This window comes from Labrus mixtus, chromosome 18 (genome assembly GCF_963584025.1).
Source record: "Labrus mixtus chromosome 18, fLabMix1.1, whole genome shotgun sequence".
Taxonomy (NCBI): Eukaryota; Metazoa; Chordata; class Actinopteri; order Labriformes; family Labridae; genus Labrus; species Labrus mixtus.
The window spans coordinates 16,720,784-16,740,951 of record NC_083629.1 but is presented as its reverse complement, the minus strand read 5'-3'; the positions used below and the strand labels follow the sequence as shown (position 1 = coordinate 16,740,951).

General features: G+C 40.8%; 1 protein-coding gene across 1 annotated transcript in view; it reads left to right on the top strand.

Moving 5' to 3' along the window:
- Positions 1–19,484, top strand: part of kcnh5b (potassium voltage-gated channel, subfamily H (eag-related), member 5b) — a 131,447-nt gene extending 111,963 nt beyond the window's left edge. The window contains exon 13 of the mRNA XM_061063571.1: positions 17,092–19,484. Coding sequence (XP_060919554.1) covers positions 17,092–18,195 — 1,104 coding nt within the window. The 3' untranslated portion in view covers positions 18,196–19,484. The remainder of the gene's footprint in view (positions 1–17,091) is intronic.
- Positions 19,485–20,168: the final 684 nt, after the last annotated feature.

The following is a 20,168-nucleotide window of genomic DNA, read 5'->3' as shown; positions in this document are numbered from 1 at the left end:
TTGAAACCCCTGGCATCGAGAGAAATGTCGATCTGTGGATACATCACTTCTGAAACCAAAATAGGATTGCCCGACAGATAAGGTGGCAGCAGCTAAAATAACAAACGTTCACTGCACTGTGCAGCGCTCGCAATCATACAGATCAGCAGACCGTGGCTCCGCTCATTTTTCTAGGCTCAGAAATTGCACACACAAAATTCAGTGGATATACGAAATCAGAGTTTCAGATGTGCTTGAACCTTCCTCTGTGGAAATATGCATAAAGTGTGCAACCAAATCCAATATTGCTGTTTATATTTACTTGCTAATGGTTTAGAAGTGTTTATATTTTTAGGCTTATTTGGACATTATATCTATATTTAAACCACCTGACGACATTTGGCTAACATATTCCACATTATCCCGCACAAACAGCAGTTAAAGAGCCAATTATTCTTCTCAAGAGCTGGTGGAGACCAGAAAAAGAGGGTTAACACGAAACAAAGATTGATCAGAAAGGCACAAATAAGACCCCCGCATGATAATGTAACTGCTCTGTGTCTGCTGGGTCTTTACGTAGGGAACTGTTTGTTTATATTCAGTCAGTTATTTGCCTCATTAGCTAATTGGCTAGTGAGTAGTTGTTGTAGAGCTCACGTTCTAATGTTTCACATTCCTTCATTTAAATGGAAAATTGAACTAAGATGATTTATTTATATAGTTGAAGATTGCTTTGAATTTCTGTGCAATCATTAACAATTTGATCCCTGATCTTTACAACTTGAGTCTTCTAAGACAGTGGTACCCAACATTTTTTTTTTCCCTTGGAGCTCCTCCTACTTGTATCTAAGAAAAACTGAGCAACACTCCTTTTCAGGCATATCAATTGAATATATGTAATTTGCTTTTTCTTTTTCTTTTTTTGTGAAATAATTTGAATTTTTTTTTTTTTTTTATCTGTGTTTCATCTTCGGGGGTTAAGTTGTTGCTCTGCACAGCTTTACAAAGAACTCATTCATTTTTCATGTGACCAAAGAACCATCAGTAGAAGTCGATATAGAGAGCCATCAAACCCATTATTCGTTCAGTTTAAGTTGTTGAAGTAGATTCTGCAAATTAGGCTGTGAGGCAACAGGGCTGACCACTGCACCACTGTGCAACCATCTTTGAATGGTATAAGATGAATTGTTACTGAGGAACTTCTAGTGGGATGTGAGTGGCTGTGTTAGCCTGAAGCTATTTTACATGAATATATTTATATTGTATAATTATGTGCTTTGTTAATAATGTCTTGTGAAAGAGGGACAGATGATATAAGATTCTACTTTCTGCTCCTTTCTATTCAAGATTTGAGATTTAATGTTTGTAAAGAATTGTTTTGTTTGGTCAATGGAAGAAGTCAACTTATATCAATGAATAACAAATCAATAAGCAGTAAACACAGTCTGGTAACTGTGTTTTTGTATGAGGAGGGGCAGTTTAAGGCGTCTGCTGAGGACAGCTTGTGTGCTGGGAGGGAAAAACTTCAGGGCTAAAGCCTGCAGACAGGGACGCTTTTACCAGCCCGCTGCTGGATTATTCATGTGACTGACAATAAAAGACTGTGTGTGTGTGTGTGTGTGTGTGTGTGTGTGTGTGTGTGTGTGTGTGTGTGTGTGTGTGTGTGTGTGTGTGTGTGTGTGTGTGTGTGTGTGTGTGTGTGTGTGTGTGTGTGTGTGTGTGTGTGTGTGTGTGTGTGTGTGTGTGTGTGTGTGTGTGTGTGTGTGTGTGTGTGTGCGTGCGTGCGTGCGTGCGTGCGTGCGTGCGTGCGTGCGTGCGTGCGTGCGTGCGTGCGTGCGTGCGTGCGTGCGTGCGTGCGTGCGTGGTCTCAGTGTAGAAAAAATTGATAGTGACCATTAATATTTTTTCCAGTTTTATTTAGAAGTAGGCCCGATATTTACTCAATATTTACACTGTCTGCTTATCTGCTACATTACAGGTGAACAATGGTATTTCTTTGTCTGAGTTTGTTACTTTAAATATTGTGATTTACAATTAAAGCTGGCGATAAATATAAAATATAGCATGTTGTAATCTTTAGAAATGTTTCATCTGAAGAAAATAATAATCAGTGTGAGATATTTGTTTTCCTTCAATTTGGAAATGTGACGTATAGCAGAGGGCCAAAAACACAAACATAACTTTCCGAAAACAAAATGTATCCTTAACTTAAAATTGAAACCACACACTTGATGTAGAATAATATTCAATGTGTCGGCCACACTGCAAAAACTCAAACCTAAGCCTGTTTATTTGTCTAATTTAGAGTCAAAAATATCTCATTACATTAATTCTAAACCATATTTACCCGACAAGTCTACAATAACACATAGTTCAAGATACAATAAGCAAAGAAAGCTAAGAAATAAGGCATGAATTGTTTGTAAAAAGCAACACATATCTGCCAATAGGGCGAGCAACTTTGACTTGATAGGTATCTTGAAATAAGGTGTATAGTTAGTACATATTAAGTACATAAGATATTTGCATATATTTGTACGTATTTCAATCAATTCAGTGTTATATAGCTAGACTTGTGGGCTAAAGATAACTTTGACTGGGAATTAGAGAAGAACACTTGACAAGATGAGATTTTTGCTAAGCAGTGCAAACTTAAACATTTAGATTTTGTCTTCCTACTTCCTCCGTTCTGTGTATGTGCGTGAATGCTCTCACGCCCAGCTGATGATGACGCTGATGATGATGATGTTGTAATCAGCGAGTTGTCAGAAGCTCTTCTTAACAGGCTGTTGGTCAGCGCCTGGCTCAGGGCAGAGCTTCCCAAAAGCTCCATCCTCGCTCAGCTCACTCACAGCGGAACAAAAGCTAACGTGATAATTAATTGATCGCCGAGAGGAAGAGGTTTCTGCTGTGAAAAGAGCTCTTCTTTCTCGCCCAGATGCAGACAGTTTACATTTATTACGCCCCGATTTATGACTATGGGAGTTCTGGCCTCTAATGGGGGTCTTGTACAGAGAAATACAGGCCTTATTGATCGGTTTTAATTGTTATTTCCAGGATGGATGTGTGGAGAAGATCCTCACTTCTTTATTTGAAGTGTGTTTGCAGAGAGAAAGTCAGGCTGGACATACAGGTATTTCTAAAGGTCAGAAGACAGGATGTTGTAGAGGACAACAGCTCTAACGTAGCACACCAAAGCTTACTCTCGGACATTTTTATTTTTGACATTTTGGAAAGTTTGTAATAATTGTAGCACTGGAAGCTCTGCTGTTAACCCCTGTAATACTCGCTAAAAGTTCCTGCATGTGTAGAAGAAAGAGTTTGTTTTTGGAGGCATTGGCCAGTGTTAGCTTTGTCTCTTGTTTCTTCACATCTGAGATCAAAACAACATGCACATAGTCTGAGATGTTAAGGTTCATCCCAATGGCAGATTTTTTGGTTCTAAATATAGCATATAAAAAATATACAGTTCGCATCCCTTTAACATGATCTGATTTCTAATGTAATTATTCTTACACATCGTTCTAACAGACAGATAGGTGCACAGCAGTGGTGCCGTTACTTTCACAGTGACAGAAAAGGAACTTAAAATAGATGTTTCTAATTTGGTTCATCGGCTTTAGCTTCTATTCTTGTATCTGTTACAGTAAGCCTGAAGCTAAAGGCCTTCTGGGACATACTATATTAATCCAGGGCCTATGGGGCAATTGGTCCATTGCTATCACTTACTTCTATGCGTTCCTATCTAAAGTAGGCTATTGCCTTCTTTGGCAGCTGGTTTAGCTCCAACTTTCCAAGACTAAAAATAGAAATGCAAAATGTAACCACGGGCTAGCTGGCACATCGTAAAAGAAGGCTAAACAAAAGCTGCAGGCTGAATGTTAGCTAACACAAGAGGATGTCCACAGGCTATGGAAACAATTAGCACCCTTCTCACACAATCAAAGTAATTAGTGAGTTTCTCCAAAGCCTGACTAAAGCCTTCTACCATCATCTATCATCTCCATATCTGTTAAGTCAACTGCTAACATAGCATGTTTACGGACAATTCTAAGAGTTGAAGTAAGAATGATCACAGTAAAAAAAATGTTTTAATGGTTTTTGAGACATTTGACTGTGAACCAGAGGATTGTACCGACAGACCCACCAACCAACATTACCAGAGATCCATGCTCCATGATCCGTGTTTGGCTTAACCACCCAACGGATTTTCAATGTTCCTTTGACTCCAACATTAATGCTAATTTCTACAAATGCTGATCATTTCTGTCCTCCAGAAATCCAGTTGATATGACATTGTGCTGCCTACTTCCCTGCTGTAGATCAAAACTGTTCCCAGCTTGAAGCGTTTCTGAGGAGGTTGGATTTTTAATAATGAATAAACCTGAATATGTGCTCACAGGGGTGTGTCCCCCGGAGATGATGAGAACTGCTGTGTGTGCATCCAGGCGTACAATTCATGTGTATGTGTGTGAATCCATGGTTATGTGTGAGGTGTGTGTGTGGTAGGTATGTTTTCAAAGAGATGGTGAGTATGGTTTAATCCCAGGATTCTATTCAATTCTAGTATATTAAAATGTGTTGTTGTTGTTGTCTACTTAAGATTACTTGAGAAAAAAACATTCATGACTAAGTTGTGAGTTCTACAATGTTCACCCAATTTGGAAACCTTAGGAAATGAAGCTGAAAGTCGGAACTTCAATATCTAAGGTCAGCACTTTATTTCATTTTGTAAATGCACCACAGTTATTGTACACTTTCAAAGGAAAATGCTTCAAGAATTCGATGTATTTTAAAGCACACAATCATTTCTATAACTATAATTCAATAAAGGAATCAGTGGACTGAACAGTTGAAACAGAGCCAAATAGGGAATCTGAGTGCAGCCTCAGTACATTCACCCTACAGTATCTGTGTGTCCCAATGAATGTGAGCTTTCAAGCGTATCAGAGTTTTACTATAGGGGAGAATATTTGTGCCACTGTGTGCATACATGTGTGTGTGTGTGTGTGTACATTATCTTTGTGTGTTTCTGCACGTCCTGTTCGACTGCAGAGAGTCGGTAGGAGCTTTAGGGACGAGGTGCAGCAGAGAGGAGAACAAGTCATCCATGCACACAGTCTCATTTCCTCCTTCTTCTCCCTCCTGTCTGGTAAATAATGAATCACTGAACTTAAGAGGGAAAAGTAACCCATTTCCCCCCCCCTGTGTTTGTCTCTCCTGAGAAGTCAGAGCTACGTTAAAGAAAGACGAGGGGGAGATTTCAACGTTTGACGGGTTCCAAGGAAAAGGAAAAACATGGTATTCTAAAAGAGGTGCACAAAGTGGTCCTTTATGTAGTAATTAAAGGAGCAATATGTAACTCTGACACCTAGTGTTTAAAATGGGTACTACATGCCGAATTCAAAACATTGGAGAAAGCTGTTTTCCTCCTGCCTCCATCCTCCCTAGAGTGGTTGCACACCCGGTTTGCCGTGTCGCGTATACTGAAGATTAAGTGTTTAACCAGCTCTACGTCGGTGTAGAAACTTTTCTGTGTTCTAGCCTCTTTCCACTTTTCAAAAGCATCTTCAATATGTTACCCCACATTTCTTCTCGTGGAGCTTATAAGAAAAATGCAGAGGCTTTTTAGGTTCGGGTAGAATCAGTTATACCTGAATCTGTTTCCTTGCCCATTTACCTGGCAAACCGTGGCCCGTGTGGGGATGCCTTAAAACTGTTTACCTTCTCTGGTAGACAGTTTTGTGGCTGCTGTGGTGGTTGAATCTGCTCACACACTGACGTCCCAAGTGTGGGCTGTTGAATTGTAAATGGGCATGTGTAATATTGTTATAAGGTCAGCACAATGCAGACTTAATGAGTCCTATCACAGCATATACTGTATTGTTATATCGAGTCTAGAAGACAATATGGAAGAGAATATAAAAAGAACGCCAAAAGAGGCATAAGACAATATGTAGACGACAGGCAAAATCTGACCAATAAGGTTAGACTATGTAGGTCCTTGTGACACCCAGTTTACTCAAAGCAGATGAACGCGTATGTAGTGTGCCAAAACTGTGCTTAAATAATAAAGTATACCACTGAAAAAAGTCTAAATGTAGTTTACAATTGCATCAACATTGATTTTAAGGATTTGTTTTCTTTCAGATAGTTGTATAACGTTGTATAAATGCCTGTGCAGTGCTGGCTCTCTCCATACCAGCTTCTCCAGAAGTTGACCGAGCTGACCTGCATCTCCTGTGACTAATACATTTACTATTGACGAGTACCTCACACAACCTTTTTAAGAGTATTTGAATGGAATTAACATTAAAACATTTATTTCCCTAGTAAGAAGAGTAGAAAAACAAAAACAGATTTTCAGAGAACAATTATGATATTTATGATGCCACCATTTGTGCAACTTGCTAAAAAAAAAAAAAAAAGGCTTAATTGAAAACCTTCTTTTCATTCAGACTGTATTATGTTTTTATTCTTTCAGGTTTGACATGATAACATTTGCTTATCAACTAAACTGTATATAGATATATTTTTTATGAGATTGAAATGAAGGTGTGAAGCTTTAAAGCATAAATATTCAAATTAACGGTGCTGGTTTAATTAGCATGGTTAGCAATAATTCTCACTTTAATTGGAATCCATGCAGTACCTCAGAGTTGATTGATCGAACACATTTACCTCTCGGAAATCTGAAGATTTGATCTTCTCTTGCAGTTTTCTTCCTGCCCAGCAGTCTCCCCCTCTCTCTCTCTCTCTCTCTCTCTCCCCCTCTCTCCCTCTCTCCTGCTGTTCTATTTTTAGAAGCTTTATGATACGAGCTCCTTCGATGTCTGCCAGAGCGGAGCAGCAGCCCCTCGCCGCCGCTCCCTTTCACTCGCTCTTATTGTTATTTCATTTTCTCATTCATGTAGGATTGCAGTCAATAGTCAGATCCAGCACACGCATCCAGTTTAGATCCTTTAATTCAGCCCAGCTATTGTTGTGTGAGCCAACGGAGGGTCTATCCATCACTTTGACTGCTGCTGCATGTGTTTGTGTGTATGTGTGTAACAAAGAACCACAACTCAACAAAAGGAATTTAATCAAGCGCAGGATTGAGCGAGCCGACACACATTTCTTTCACTTGTTCACACACACACATGCACATACACAATTCATCCTCCAGCATTGATTATTAAGCTTCCCACACCTACCACCTTTCTCTGAGGTAGTAACCCACTTCCACCTGTCGTGGTGAGACATGCAGCAATCTCATCACTAGAACCACTTGGCCTAATTGATTACTTGTGTATGTGGTCTAACAGGGTTGGCTAGAATACCAACACATGAACCTACTGTATGTCGGACAGAAAAATGTGTATGTTTGTGATTCTGGTAAAATTATGATTACAGGATTTTTCAATTCTCAAATGAAGAATTCAAAGATCAAACTTTAATTTAACAAATGCAAGATTAAAAACTGCCAATTCTGACCTCCAAAATATTGAGTAAAATAAGTGGACGTAGCCACCAGGTGTTAAAAGGGAAGCCAAATGCAGAGGGGCCTTAAACCTGCATTCTTTCTAATGGCTGGCAGGAGGCAGCTCCACCAACCCTTTTTGGTTGATGGGACACCAATAAGAAATGTAGCTTAGAGATTTACTGCTCAGCCACACCTCCAAGCTCCTTCTGCTTTGTTTCTTTTTGACAATAGTAATAATTCAAATGGTCACCACAGGTTCTTGTCACGTGAATGTTAACATACTCGGCTCATTTACGGAATTTGAGCATAATTAATGTTGTCATTTCGTCGGGGGAACACACTCCCTTTAGTATACTGTAAACACGTCTGCCTTTCTGATTCTGTCCCTTCACATTAACTGTATAGCAGGCTGGAAACATGCTCTCATTTTGCCTGAGCAGTCAGGACGCCTGAATCAGATCTATGATAATTAACCCTGTTATTGTTAACAGGGTTAATTATCATATGTGCCAACCTCTGAACCTCCATCAGCCCCCTCAGAGTTTTCAGCCTCCTCCTACAACTCAAAGCCTGTTCATTGTTTTATAGAATTACATAATCATATAACCCAACGAGCTGTGTCTACATTTGGATCCTTTTTCCTGTTGCCTGTTATTTGAGATGTTAAACGACAGATTCCTGCTGCTGCAAAGCTTTTTCATTTTATTTGATTATTGTAGAGCTGCAGCTAATGTGGGATAAAAGCGAAAAAACTGCCTCCCCTGCAGTTAGTTCATGTTTTATTAGTTTGCGTACTTCTGTATAATTTACACAGTTTGAAGGACTGCTGCTTGGCGGATGCAGATGGAAATGTTTGGACGTGTTTCTCTGTGCTGAGCTGGCTTTGGCTTCTTGCAGCCGCACTCCCTGCAATTACATACATTTTTTTTTACATCAGAGCCTGCAGAGTGAAGAGAAAGAAAACAGATTTAGAGCTTCTGTCCGTCACTACGAGATATATAGGACCAAGACCAACACACACACACACACACACACACACACACACACACACACACAAGGCCTCTGTTGCAGCTAATTGGTGAGGCATGCCATGTACATTTTATAGCAATTTGAACCCAATACTGGAATGGCTGAAGCTGCGACTAACACAAAAAAACCTAGCAGAAAGGGTTCAACCATAAACATATGTGAAAGACGAGGCTGATTTACCTAAGTGTTAAAGCTGTAAATGAATAAAAGTCAGACTTCAGAGCCTTTAGACCTCTTATTTTATCTTTCTTAACCTAACAATATGTGGAATTATAATACCCTAAAATATCTAAATGAATTACAAATTGACTAAACCTATCTTATTTGTTTTTTATTGTTGAGTACTTTCGTTTCCTCAAATACTTCCAACAGTTATCACGTATTTCATCTAGAAATTGTTTCCAATTTTTTCAATTAACCGTTTTTGCACATGTGCATCCTCTTCTCCCTTTAAGATCAACCCAACTGCCTTTACTCTCTTTAACCAAAGTCTGAAGTGTGAATTATCGTCCTCATCTTTAGACACATAAGACGAAAATGCCCTGGAGTTATTTACATTTTTCTTTACACACTCACTGTTGAAGGATTGATATCACATCTCCATCTCTTACTGAAATTTGCTGTTAAATGATAAGATTGTTGCCTTAAAGGTCACATATAGTGTAAAATACTGTACACTTTACCATGGTTGTCCCTAGCCCGTCTACAAACCCCCCAATTTTGAGGAAGTCCATCCTCTCCATCTTCTGCCTGCTCCACTTTTCAGAAAATGTGTGCTCAAACAGGCTGTTGTTCCTGAGGCTCCCTTTCTGACATCACAGAGGGCAGTAACCCCTCCCCCTTGTGGGTGACACTCCAACATCAATAAGTGTTTGTTCTGCCCTCTGAGTCTGCCTTCTCACCCTAAACAATAGGTCATGTTACAAGTAAGCCTGAGCCCCCTCCAAGCCCTTCCAGAGAGTCGTGGTCAGACACAGCTCATTTGCATTTAAAGCTACAGACACAGAAACAGCCTGTTCTGAGCAGAGCTGAAATAGAGGGGTTTATAGACATGATCAAATACAGGATCAGAGTGGATTTTGAGCAAGAAACTTCACAGACAGTTTTTGGGGAGCTCTGAGACTTATTCAAAAGGAGTATAATATGTGACCTTTAAAAAAAGGGTCACACTGAAGACTCAAACTCAATAACTCATCTCATGTGATTCTAGAGAGATTATTTAAAAGGAAAATTAAAACTAAATACAGAATCAATCAAAAGTCCAAGTCCATTTAAAAGTTCTCTGTCATCGACTTACCGTATTTAGAAGCGTGTAATAACTCATAACTGTGAGAGACAGTTATTCACTTTTCTGCTTCAGTTCCCAGCTTCCAATCTAAAATCTTACGACCTTCTGTGACCTCATCTCCTCAGTTATTTTTTCATGAACCTTTTTGTGATTAGGTCATTTTAGCTCCTGGTTCATTTAATCAGGGTGGCAGTTAAGTGAAACATTTTTGATCCACACTTGTCGCGCACTTCAGGAAAAGAGAACGTTGGATTAACAAAATGATTGTTGTGTCTGTTTTGTTAAAGGGCCATGACACACTTTTGAAGATCTTCTAAAGCTGGTAATAGAACTTGTCAAAATAAAACTCACCTAAATGAGTTTGAATTGCTTTTGTTGTTATGTTGACAACGTGAAACCTTGGATTTTTTTATTTCTGTTGGATTAAATAAGAGTTCAAAATATAATTTCCCCCTCTGACGCCCGTCTTGTTGAAGTTAAAGTGGGTATCCGCTTCTCTCTGCTCTGATGGTCTGTGTCGTGTTTGCCGGTTTATCTGAATGTGACCCGTTACACAAACAAGTCACGCTCCTCTTTAATGGGCTCCTCTGTCATTCCTGCACGCCGCCATGACGCTCCCTCACCACGCTGCCGGACGATTATGATGATAAATGGAGAGAGGGAGAGCCGCCATGTGAGTGCCGGCAGCTTCGCATAAACAACACACCATCATCAGTGGAAAAAGAGAGTGATATCCTCCTCCATGCTACAGTGAGAGTGATGGAGAAGAGTGACATCAGCAGAGGAAATGTAAAAAAAAAGAGTGAAATCAGGAAAAGAAATGATTATTTGTCATGATTTTTTTTCATGACTCAAAGCTTTGCAGCAGATTTCTTGATGTATTCCAAAACTAGGAATATCCAATGTGTCCTTGGGGAAGACACTTAAGCCCAAATTGCTTACGCTGCTTCGGCAGCAGAGTATGAATGTGTATGAATGGGATTATTTACTTCAGATGGTCTCACTACATAGCAACCTCTGCCATCAGTGTGTGAATGGGTAGGTAAAAGCACTTTGAGTAGTCAGAAGACTAGAAAAGCGCTATGCAAGCTCAAGTCCATTTACCATTTAAAGTATTCTAGGGTAAAGAATAGGGTAACAGCCTAATGTTACTGTCTTTCTTTCAGCCTTTCTCTAATCCTCTATCTCTCTCTCTGTCTTGTAAATATTGTGGTTGTTGTTAGCTGTAATGTGTGTAAACAGCTATTGCCAAAGCAAGAATTGAATTATAAGCATTTCGCCAGAACAAATCAATATCCTGGCAGATATAATACCATAGGCCAAATGAACTGTCTATTTGCATTTAATATTACGTAATATTTCCTCTCCCATGCTCTCATTCTCTTGAAAAGATTTACAGTGTAGCCTATAATGATTTCTTTTTTTATTCCTCGCCTCCAGTCAGAATGGCCTGGCTGAAATAAAGACATTACTCTGCCAAACCCTTGTGTCTGTGTGAAACCCCAAATAAACCCTGACGCTCCGCTTCTGTTCTGCTGCTGAATATTTAAACCTGCCTGACGTACATTTGGCCAGCTGGTAAACACACTGTATTGTTGCATTTGTTGTGTCTGTAGTTTGTGCTCTTATTTTGGGGTGAGGGCTTTATTGACGCTGAAATCGAGATCCATTTTTATCACAAGAACTTCTGAGTCTGAGATAAAAATCGATTCTTGGTGTCACGATGCACCCACAGCTGTTTGTGCACATGCTTCTTTTTGTACTAATATACTTAGTCATCTTTTATTTCAGGTTTAAAGAAATTGATTGAATTACCACACTCGCTCTATAATCAAGATTGATGATTGGTATAATGGAGCAGCATGACTCTCCTTGTAGCAGAACGAAGAGTTCTTATCGTATGCCCAAATCACGCAAACCCTGAACATGTTCATTTGCTGGCTCAACAGGAGGAAACAAGTTCCCTCTTCTGTATGTCACACCTTATCCACTCTAAGAAGACAAATCATAGGAATCCGGAAGTAGCTTTAAAACCATGGACTTTTTACATCAAGAGATCTGCGCATCCCATCAGCCAATTTCTTTCACCTGGTGTCTCAGGTGTGAATCAGACCCTTTATTAGATTTCCTGGGTAATGATAGTACCTGAGTTATGTGGTCTTTGCCTGTTATGGTCATATGCATGTAAATGATGTGTTAATCCACTTATAAGCCTTATTAATTAGATGTTAATAGGATTAGTAAATGTGTAAAACCAACTCTTCCAAATTACTGTCAGAAAGAGTAGAGCGGCATAAAAATGTTGTTTGTTTTCTACAATCAGCAGGACACATATTATGTTGACCATTTGGACATCAGATCATATACATGCGTTGTTCCAGAAGGCAATAACAACAACTGATTTTCTAGTGTAATTTTTGACGATGTTTTCAGGGATCCATGTTAGTGTCTGTTTGTGGTATAGCCATTTCCCACAAGACCCTGCAATCTATCTTTTTCCCAACATTAGCACATGCATCCATAAATCTGCATATGGGGCTCTCAGGAGAAAACCCCAGGGTTCTCATGGGAGATTGAGGTGAAAGTATGAAAGGCCCACATGGACTGAATGCACGTCAGCTCTTGGATAACTACCATGGTGAAGAGTTCAACAAACTGCAGAAATGTCGAGAGAACTATGTGCTGCAATTATAGACAACATGCTAAGTTGAAGCTGATGATCATCACATAAGATTCAATATTTTGTTTCACATTTTTACTGTAACCTACACATTTGAGTTGAAACATAACTACAAAAAAGTTAGTCCAAAGTTTAATGCTGCATTGCCGTTGCAGGGCTTCATTAGCTATATTTCATGAACACACCTTCAAGGATTCAGGTGTATGAGCTGACAGGAAGCATCTGTTACACAAAGGCTTATTTTGAAACACAGCAGATGTGTATTTGTGTTTGAGGTTTGTGTTTGAGGTTTGTTGGGTGTTTCTTAGTGGTTGTGTGGTCCAGATTGATAGCTACCTGATATACTGTACTCCCCACTGAAATTCTTGACGTCTGAAAGGAATTTATGTTAGATACATATTAATCATCTTAAAAATGTTCGATAGATGTAAATAGACAACATTGGTTTTCACAGTAAAGAACCTTTGAATGAGGTTGAAACCCAGTATTGATCTGATATACATAACTGACATTAGGTTATTGCCAAATCTAACGTTAGATGGACATCAAAACCCAACATTAGGTTGACGATATATAACCCATTGTTTGATTTAAGTCAGAGACTTAATATTGGATTGGCGCCAAAACCCAACGTTAGTTTGATGTCAAAACCTGCCGTTTGGTTGCCGCCATGAGCTAGTGTTGGATTGACAGCAAAACCTGAGGTTGGATTGGTCTCTTAAGGTCTGGGACAGATCTCTAAATGGATGATCTGATGTAATTTGAGCATTCTTTTTGCCAAGATGTCCCATAAAACCAATATGTTAATAAGACAGCTGTTCAGATAAGTTCTTCCTGAGGAGCAGTTTTTACATTCCCTTATCTCTTATGACTTCTCTTGTGTCAGACACTGAAAGGATCAAGCCATTCAGCATTGTAACTCTGTTATCCTGTGCATGTGTAACAAGGGACAGACACTTCACTTTATAAATGAGGCATGTGAACAGGGGCTTCTGAGGAGCCAGAAGGACGGAATAATTGGGTCAGCAGGAAGTAGGCTAAATGTGATGAGTCAGGCCTCTCATCCCGATGTCTTGCGGTCAGAGTGTACGCAGTAACCGGTGAAGGTGGCAACCATTACCATAATGACCACCATGTCCTGTGAAGTTTCTCTACTGTTTGTGCCAGGAGACTGTTACCGGAGCTCTTTGATCCAGGCACCTCACTTGTCCCTGAGGTAAATAACATATTTCTGATTCTGATGAAACAATTAAAGATTCCTAGGTTTTTATTATTACTTAGTAACCTGCAGGAAAGACTTGTGATTGTATGTCTCCGCCCAGCAGACAAGTAACAGTATGCATTGATCGTGGATGGTGTCATCTCCTCAGATGGATAAAAGAAAGAAATAAACCAGATGTTTTGGGAATGTCCCGCATGTGTGGTTGAGATATCATGGGGAAAGATTTACTGTCAAAGCGACCTTGTCTCTTTTAAACACCAAAACAATTTTGTTTCAATGAGTCTAAGTTGACCTTTGCGTAAAATTTGATGACATTCCTTTTAGGCAATTGATACGACGGCCAGCATAACAGCTCCCAAAAACTGAAGCCAAAACAGTTGATGCTCCACTCCATGTTAACAGATGGCACAGGGGCAAACTATAAAATCAGAACAGGTCAAGGAAGTTTTTCTCAAATATTGTTTCTGCCTTTCAAGTTAGTTCTTATCCATCTGATTTATGTCCAAGTGCAAATGTTTCTGAGGAGTTTGGTTTCTGTTAGTTATTTGGTGCTTTAAAAAATAAGTATAATGCCTCAATTGACCGCTCTGTTAATAAATGACAAATGTTCCTAGTGTTATGTGAATCAGAATAGCAGAGTAGAAGAGAAACGTTAAGAGTAAATGTGCCAAACACCAACACCATAATTGGAAATGTCTACTTCAAACTGACATAAGTTCTGCAGGTTTGCTGTCCTGACCTTTGCTGTTTTGTCAGTAACTTAAATTTTGTAATTTGGTTAGGGACCGGATGGAATAATGTGGCAGTCTTTTAGTAACTCTGACTCCAAATCAGTCATCAGTGCAATATGTCGGTTCCCCTTTGCAGGGGTTCTTTTGACTTCACTTTTGCACAACATTGAGGAGTTGGAAACACATCATCCATTTCTATAGAGTTAATGCTCCAGGCTAGTTGGAGATATCATGCTTCAAAAAATGTGACGGACATAAGTCGGGTATTGAAAGACAGGTGACACAATTGAACTAAAACTTTCACAAATAAAAAACAACTTTAAAAAAGAAAGTGGTCGATTAAGTAAATTAAAAATATTCTAATGCTTTTCCAAAGTCATTGTCTTGTGATTTGTTATTCTATTTTGTATTTTCTAAGCTTGGGGGTAACCATTTCCAGAAAGTGGACGTTGAGAACAGACTGTTCTTGTAGAGTTTTGGGAAAAAGCCAGTGAAATTGATGGAGTGTAATTTACCCGCGGAGCATCTATTACAACCAAATGGCCCTTGAGGACAGAACATTTTTTAAAGAGAGTGTGGGTGTGTTTGTGTGGATAATGGAGATACACTTTTTATCCATAAGGTCCTTGTGTGAGCAGTGCTATTTTTGTTATGTCAGTGTCACCATATTTTAGGAGCAGGATGATGAGCGGCCCGCTGGTCCATTTCTACCATTGTTACCAAAAAAATGGACAGCAGCGCACCAAAACTAGACACTCATAATTGGACATATTTGAATTTTTCTGTCAGCTGACTGACACCAGGCTGAGAACTCATTCATTTGACAGGATGATGACGAAGCTATTACACACTCAGAATGCTGTGGATTAAACAACAGTCCTCATCACATGTGGTCAATAGTGATTCTTTGTCATATCTCCCCCCCCCCCCCCACACACACACACACACACGCACACACACACACCCCGTCTCCGTAACTGACCCAACATAGTAGCATTTTTACAACATCTTTTGTGTGTTTACAGGTTTGTTTTTCTTCCAAGGTCTATTCAATGGTACCATTTAAGACGCATTTATGCTTCCTTTATGTATGAAAGTACCAAAGTACCCTTTAAACAATTTAACTGTCATTGCTCAATACCCCCATGTTTCCTTTATGTTTTGATGGTTGTTAAACACTGCACCCACTAGAGGGTGCAGCCTTGCACAGACCTCCACTTCTCCTTCACTGCTGTCGACTGACATTCAGTTCCCATCTGACCCCAGTACAACTGTTGTGTTGTAGTTGTCTGTGCAGGGTTTGAGACAACATCATACGCGTTTAATGTTTCTCACCAACTTTTTCTCAAAAACTCTGCCATTTCCAAACCATTAAGCTTTGGTAAGGTATTTATTTGTATTTTAGCCTGTTTTTAGATTGACTTTTTTCACGTACTTTTTCGAACAACATTTGAGTTATTTTGGTTCAAATGACATGCAAGTGAAGGCTTAAAGATAAATACATACAGTACAATGTTGGGTCAGTCATGCCTCCTGAGATAAAAAAAAAAAGGTCCAAATAAAGTCTACCTGAGGTATTTATTGGTATTCTTGCCTTTTTTTTCCAGATTTATATGCAAAAAACAATTACATTGTCTTTTTCTGTGTGACATATCTGATGTATTTTGCTTGTTTGCCTACTAACAAGAAGGGACAGCAGTAGTTGAAGGTAATACAAAGTGATAGTTAGTTAATAAAAGTTAATCGTATTTGATCCCATCACATCACAGTCATCCGCTCAGTGAAGACAGACTCTTGCCTGATTTGTGCACAAAGACAGTCAAATCATTGTTCTCCCCCAAAAAAACGAGACAAGTAACCAAACAAAACCCAGCGGTGCCAACTTTTCAATTACTTTGAATCAAATCATGCTCTGCTTGTTGTATTTGATTTAATTAAAAGTGTTAATGTTCCAGTGTACGCATTCAGGTAGCCGTGGAGATTTGAAATGATTGACAGGGTGTCTCCATCTCCCTCCTCCTCCTCCTCATATCTGCTCTTCTGGCTGAGAGCACAGTTCGCTTGGTTTGGCTCAGGAAGCTCTGTGCAGTGCAGGAGGTTGCATTAGCAGGAAGTATAGACGGATGACTGAAAGGAGTCCAGGAGGTAAAAACAGTATGATCGGTGGCTCATGGATACAGAAAGGTTGGCAACTCCCCTTTTTCCTGTCCTTATCTTAAACAGTGTAACACAGCTTGCCATCTATTGGGAGAATTATCAATTTAAGAAGGGAAAACATGTGAATGTGCAGTTGGATGGCTGCTTGCCTTGCAGGGATTTCTGTCATTCCCAATGTAATTACTGTGTAAGAGGAGCCAGGAGAGAGTGGCGCCAATACGGCTGAATAATACAGCAGGAGGTGTAGGAGCACTGATGGATAATTTAACAGGAATATCCAGAAGCCAAAAGTACCTGAGTGCACTCCAAACTGACACGAAATGTGCTCAAGTGAAGTAGTTAAGACAGACTGACAGATTTCCATAATAATAACTCTATTTTTTTTACATGTGGAAAAAAAATAGCCTTTATCTGCAATGATTAATGTGCAAGCTCAGCAGACTTGAAACACCAATGGGAATTATTATTCATAGCATTCATATGAAATTATAGGTGATCAGATAAGAACCATGTTGTTATTTTTTCTGTTTCCCCCTGCAGATAATTTTCCGCAAGATCAGTGAGGTGAAGAAGGAGGAAGAGGAGAGGCAGCGGGCGAAGAACGAGGTGCAGCTCACCATCCCGCAGGACCATCCGGTGAGGAAGCTCTTCCAGAAGTTCAAGCAGCAGAAGGAGCTCCGCAACCAGGGCGCCACCTCCGCCTCGCAGGTGGACCTGGAGAAAAACCAGCTGCAGGTGGAGCAGCAGCATCACCACCAGCACCTGCACCCGCAGAGCCTGCAGCTGGGCCACTCCAGCCTGCAGCACTCTCTGCCGCTCAGCCTGCAGCGGCCCCACTGCTCCCTGCAGAACGGGGCCCCGCCCAGCAGCAGCGTGCTCACTGTGTCTCAGGTCACGCCGATGCAATGCTCGCTGGCGTACAGTCACCCCGGCGAGCCCCCCGCCAAGCAGAACAACTGTGACATCATGGAGCTGCAGCCCAGTTCTGCTGGAGGGGGGGACGAGCAGACAGTCAGGCTCAAAGTCAGCACCAGCCCCGCGCTGGTGAAGCCGGCCATTAAGGCCAGCGGCTGGATGCGCCTGAAAAACAACACGGCTCCAGTGGAAGCCAGGAAGGAGGGGCTGAACAACAACGTCAAGGCTGTTTCCGTAGAGATGCTCTCCCAGGAGGGTAAAGGTCAGGAAGCAGGAGGGGGCGGGGATGTGGAGGAGGGAGGGGTGTCGAGTAGTAACCCCCTGCGTAAGACGGACTCCTGCGACAGCGGCATCACCAAGAGTGAGCTGCGGATTGACCGAGCGGGGGAGGCGAGGACCCCTGCTGCAGTCACCCCCCTCCTACACAGCCCTCTCCCAGGAGGAGCGGGGTCCCCTCACCCTTTCTGCCCCATCCCGGAGCAGGCGCTGCAAGCCGCACTCCATGAAACGCGGCTGGAGCTCAGGGGGGACATCCAGAGTCTGGGAGGCCGTCTGGGCGCCCTGGAGAGACAGGTAGCTGAGATTATCAAACTGCTGTCAGACAAAAAGCGGCCGAACGCGATCGTGCCATCGGCCTCCATCACACCCAAAACCAAAATACAACGTCAGGACATTTTCACCGTTTCCAGGCCTGTTTCTCCGGACTCGGAGAAGGACGACGGGCTCTGAAGGAAGCTTAACCAGTGGTGTAAAGTGAATACTTGAATACACAGTGATAATGCAGGTTGTTCCACTACGATCACATTTATTAGATCAAGGTTTGCTCGTTTTTTGGGGCCTCCGGCTCTGTCAGATCCACAGTGCACCACTGGCGATGCTAACAAACTGTCTTCGCTTACATTTGCACACAGACTTTTATCTCCAGATCATGTGAGAGTTTAAGCTCCTCGTTGGCCTGGAGCCGTTTTCTGATTGTACATACCTCTCTATGCATGTCCAGCTGGATTCTGGCCTGCCAAAGAAACAACGTACTTATTGCCTGTATATTATGCAGTTGACTGCATGCAAATGGAATTTAAAGACATTTTATTGAGCTACACTGTACATATGAAATATTTTTCATTGATAATTTACTATGTGGACATTCAGGGTTTGCATACTGGTAGCACTATAAACATTGATTTAACAAAAGGGTTTACTAGCGAAGGAAATGTGCATGGAACATTAATGAGTAGAAAAATAGAAAAGTACTTCCTTTTTTGTTGCCCGTGAGACGAAGTAGAAGCTCTCGCCTTGCCCTCTTGCCAACAGATGAAGAAACTTTCTGGTACGTTTTATATCAACTAGTGATTTTGCTTCTTATAATGATTTCTATTTTTGATTACCAAAACGTCCATGGCCTCGGTTTGATGTCCGCTAAACCCTTAAATGTTTATTTTGTTAGAATCCTCTATGTGTCTATGCATCGCTCGGGTACACCGCTAGAATATTCAGAATATTATACCCCTGTTGTCATGTTGGTGAACGAAGGAATGCATGAATCAGGGATGGCAGAATGCACTTTGTGTAAAGCTGGGATGACGAGAAGGCTTTGGGGAAATAAAACCGAGTTTCAGTTCACATAAAAGTACGCTCAGCACAGTGACATGTAATCCCACAGCCCCGGCACCGTACACATTAGTCTGAACCAGCCAGCATTGCTATGAATTCTATTAATGACAGCAGCTTCACCACAAAACACTTGAGTAATAAAAAATAGAATTCTATATTTCTTATATCAGTTTTCTAAATCTGCATGCAGAAGAGCAGTTTTATGCTCCAGATTGCATACATAGCTGCGTATAAATGTGTAAGCTCTCTCTCTCTCACACACACACACTCGCACACACACACACACTCGCTCTTCATGCATACACATGCACGTTGAGAAGACACCTCTTGATGTGAACCCTGAAGGTCCGGAGAGACTTTGCTTCACAGGAGGCAGATCTGTCGATAGCTCCGGTCTTTGGAGATTTAGATTCTGCCCCCCCACCCCCCACCCCACCCCCCACCCCACCCCACCCCACCCACCCTGCACACAACACATATACGATCATGTTAGGTTAAGCAAAATAAAAAGAATAAAGCAGAACACAGATGTACGGTAGCCATCATGGAGTCGTTTAAAGTACTAGATTCATGTAATTTCTTCTTCTACAGTGTGAGTGAATGAAGAGGTAGGAGAAAACTGGTGGAATTGAGGGGCTCAAACTCAACAGATGGGTGGGAAGTAAGGGTCGTATTGTCTTATAGGAGGTCAATACGACCTCCAAAATGTATGTTATTGGATACATTTTGAATGCCTCTAATGTCTTAAAGAGATGAAAAACTGAAAGATAGAGCTATACGAGGAAGATGAGGAAGAGATGACAAATCAAACAAACAGAGATTGAGACAGGTTTTATAGCAGGCTCAAAGTAATGATGGGAAGTTTTAAGGCTTTTCCCCCCCGAGGCAACCAGGGCACAAAAGGTGACTGGATTGCTAGAACAGGAATAGACCATTTTAATAAATACAAATGTATTCCGAGATTTTTATGCCACAAAAGCAGAGATACATTTTTAACATAGCTCTACAGAACACAAAACAGCGCATCACATTGACTTACTATGTCAGTAAATGGAAATGTGTACATTAGCGGATGTAGCATGAAAACACCT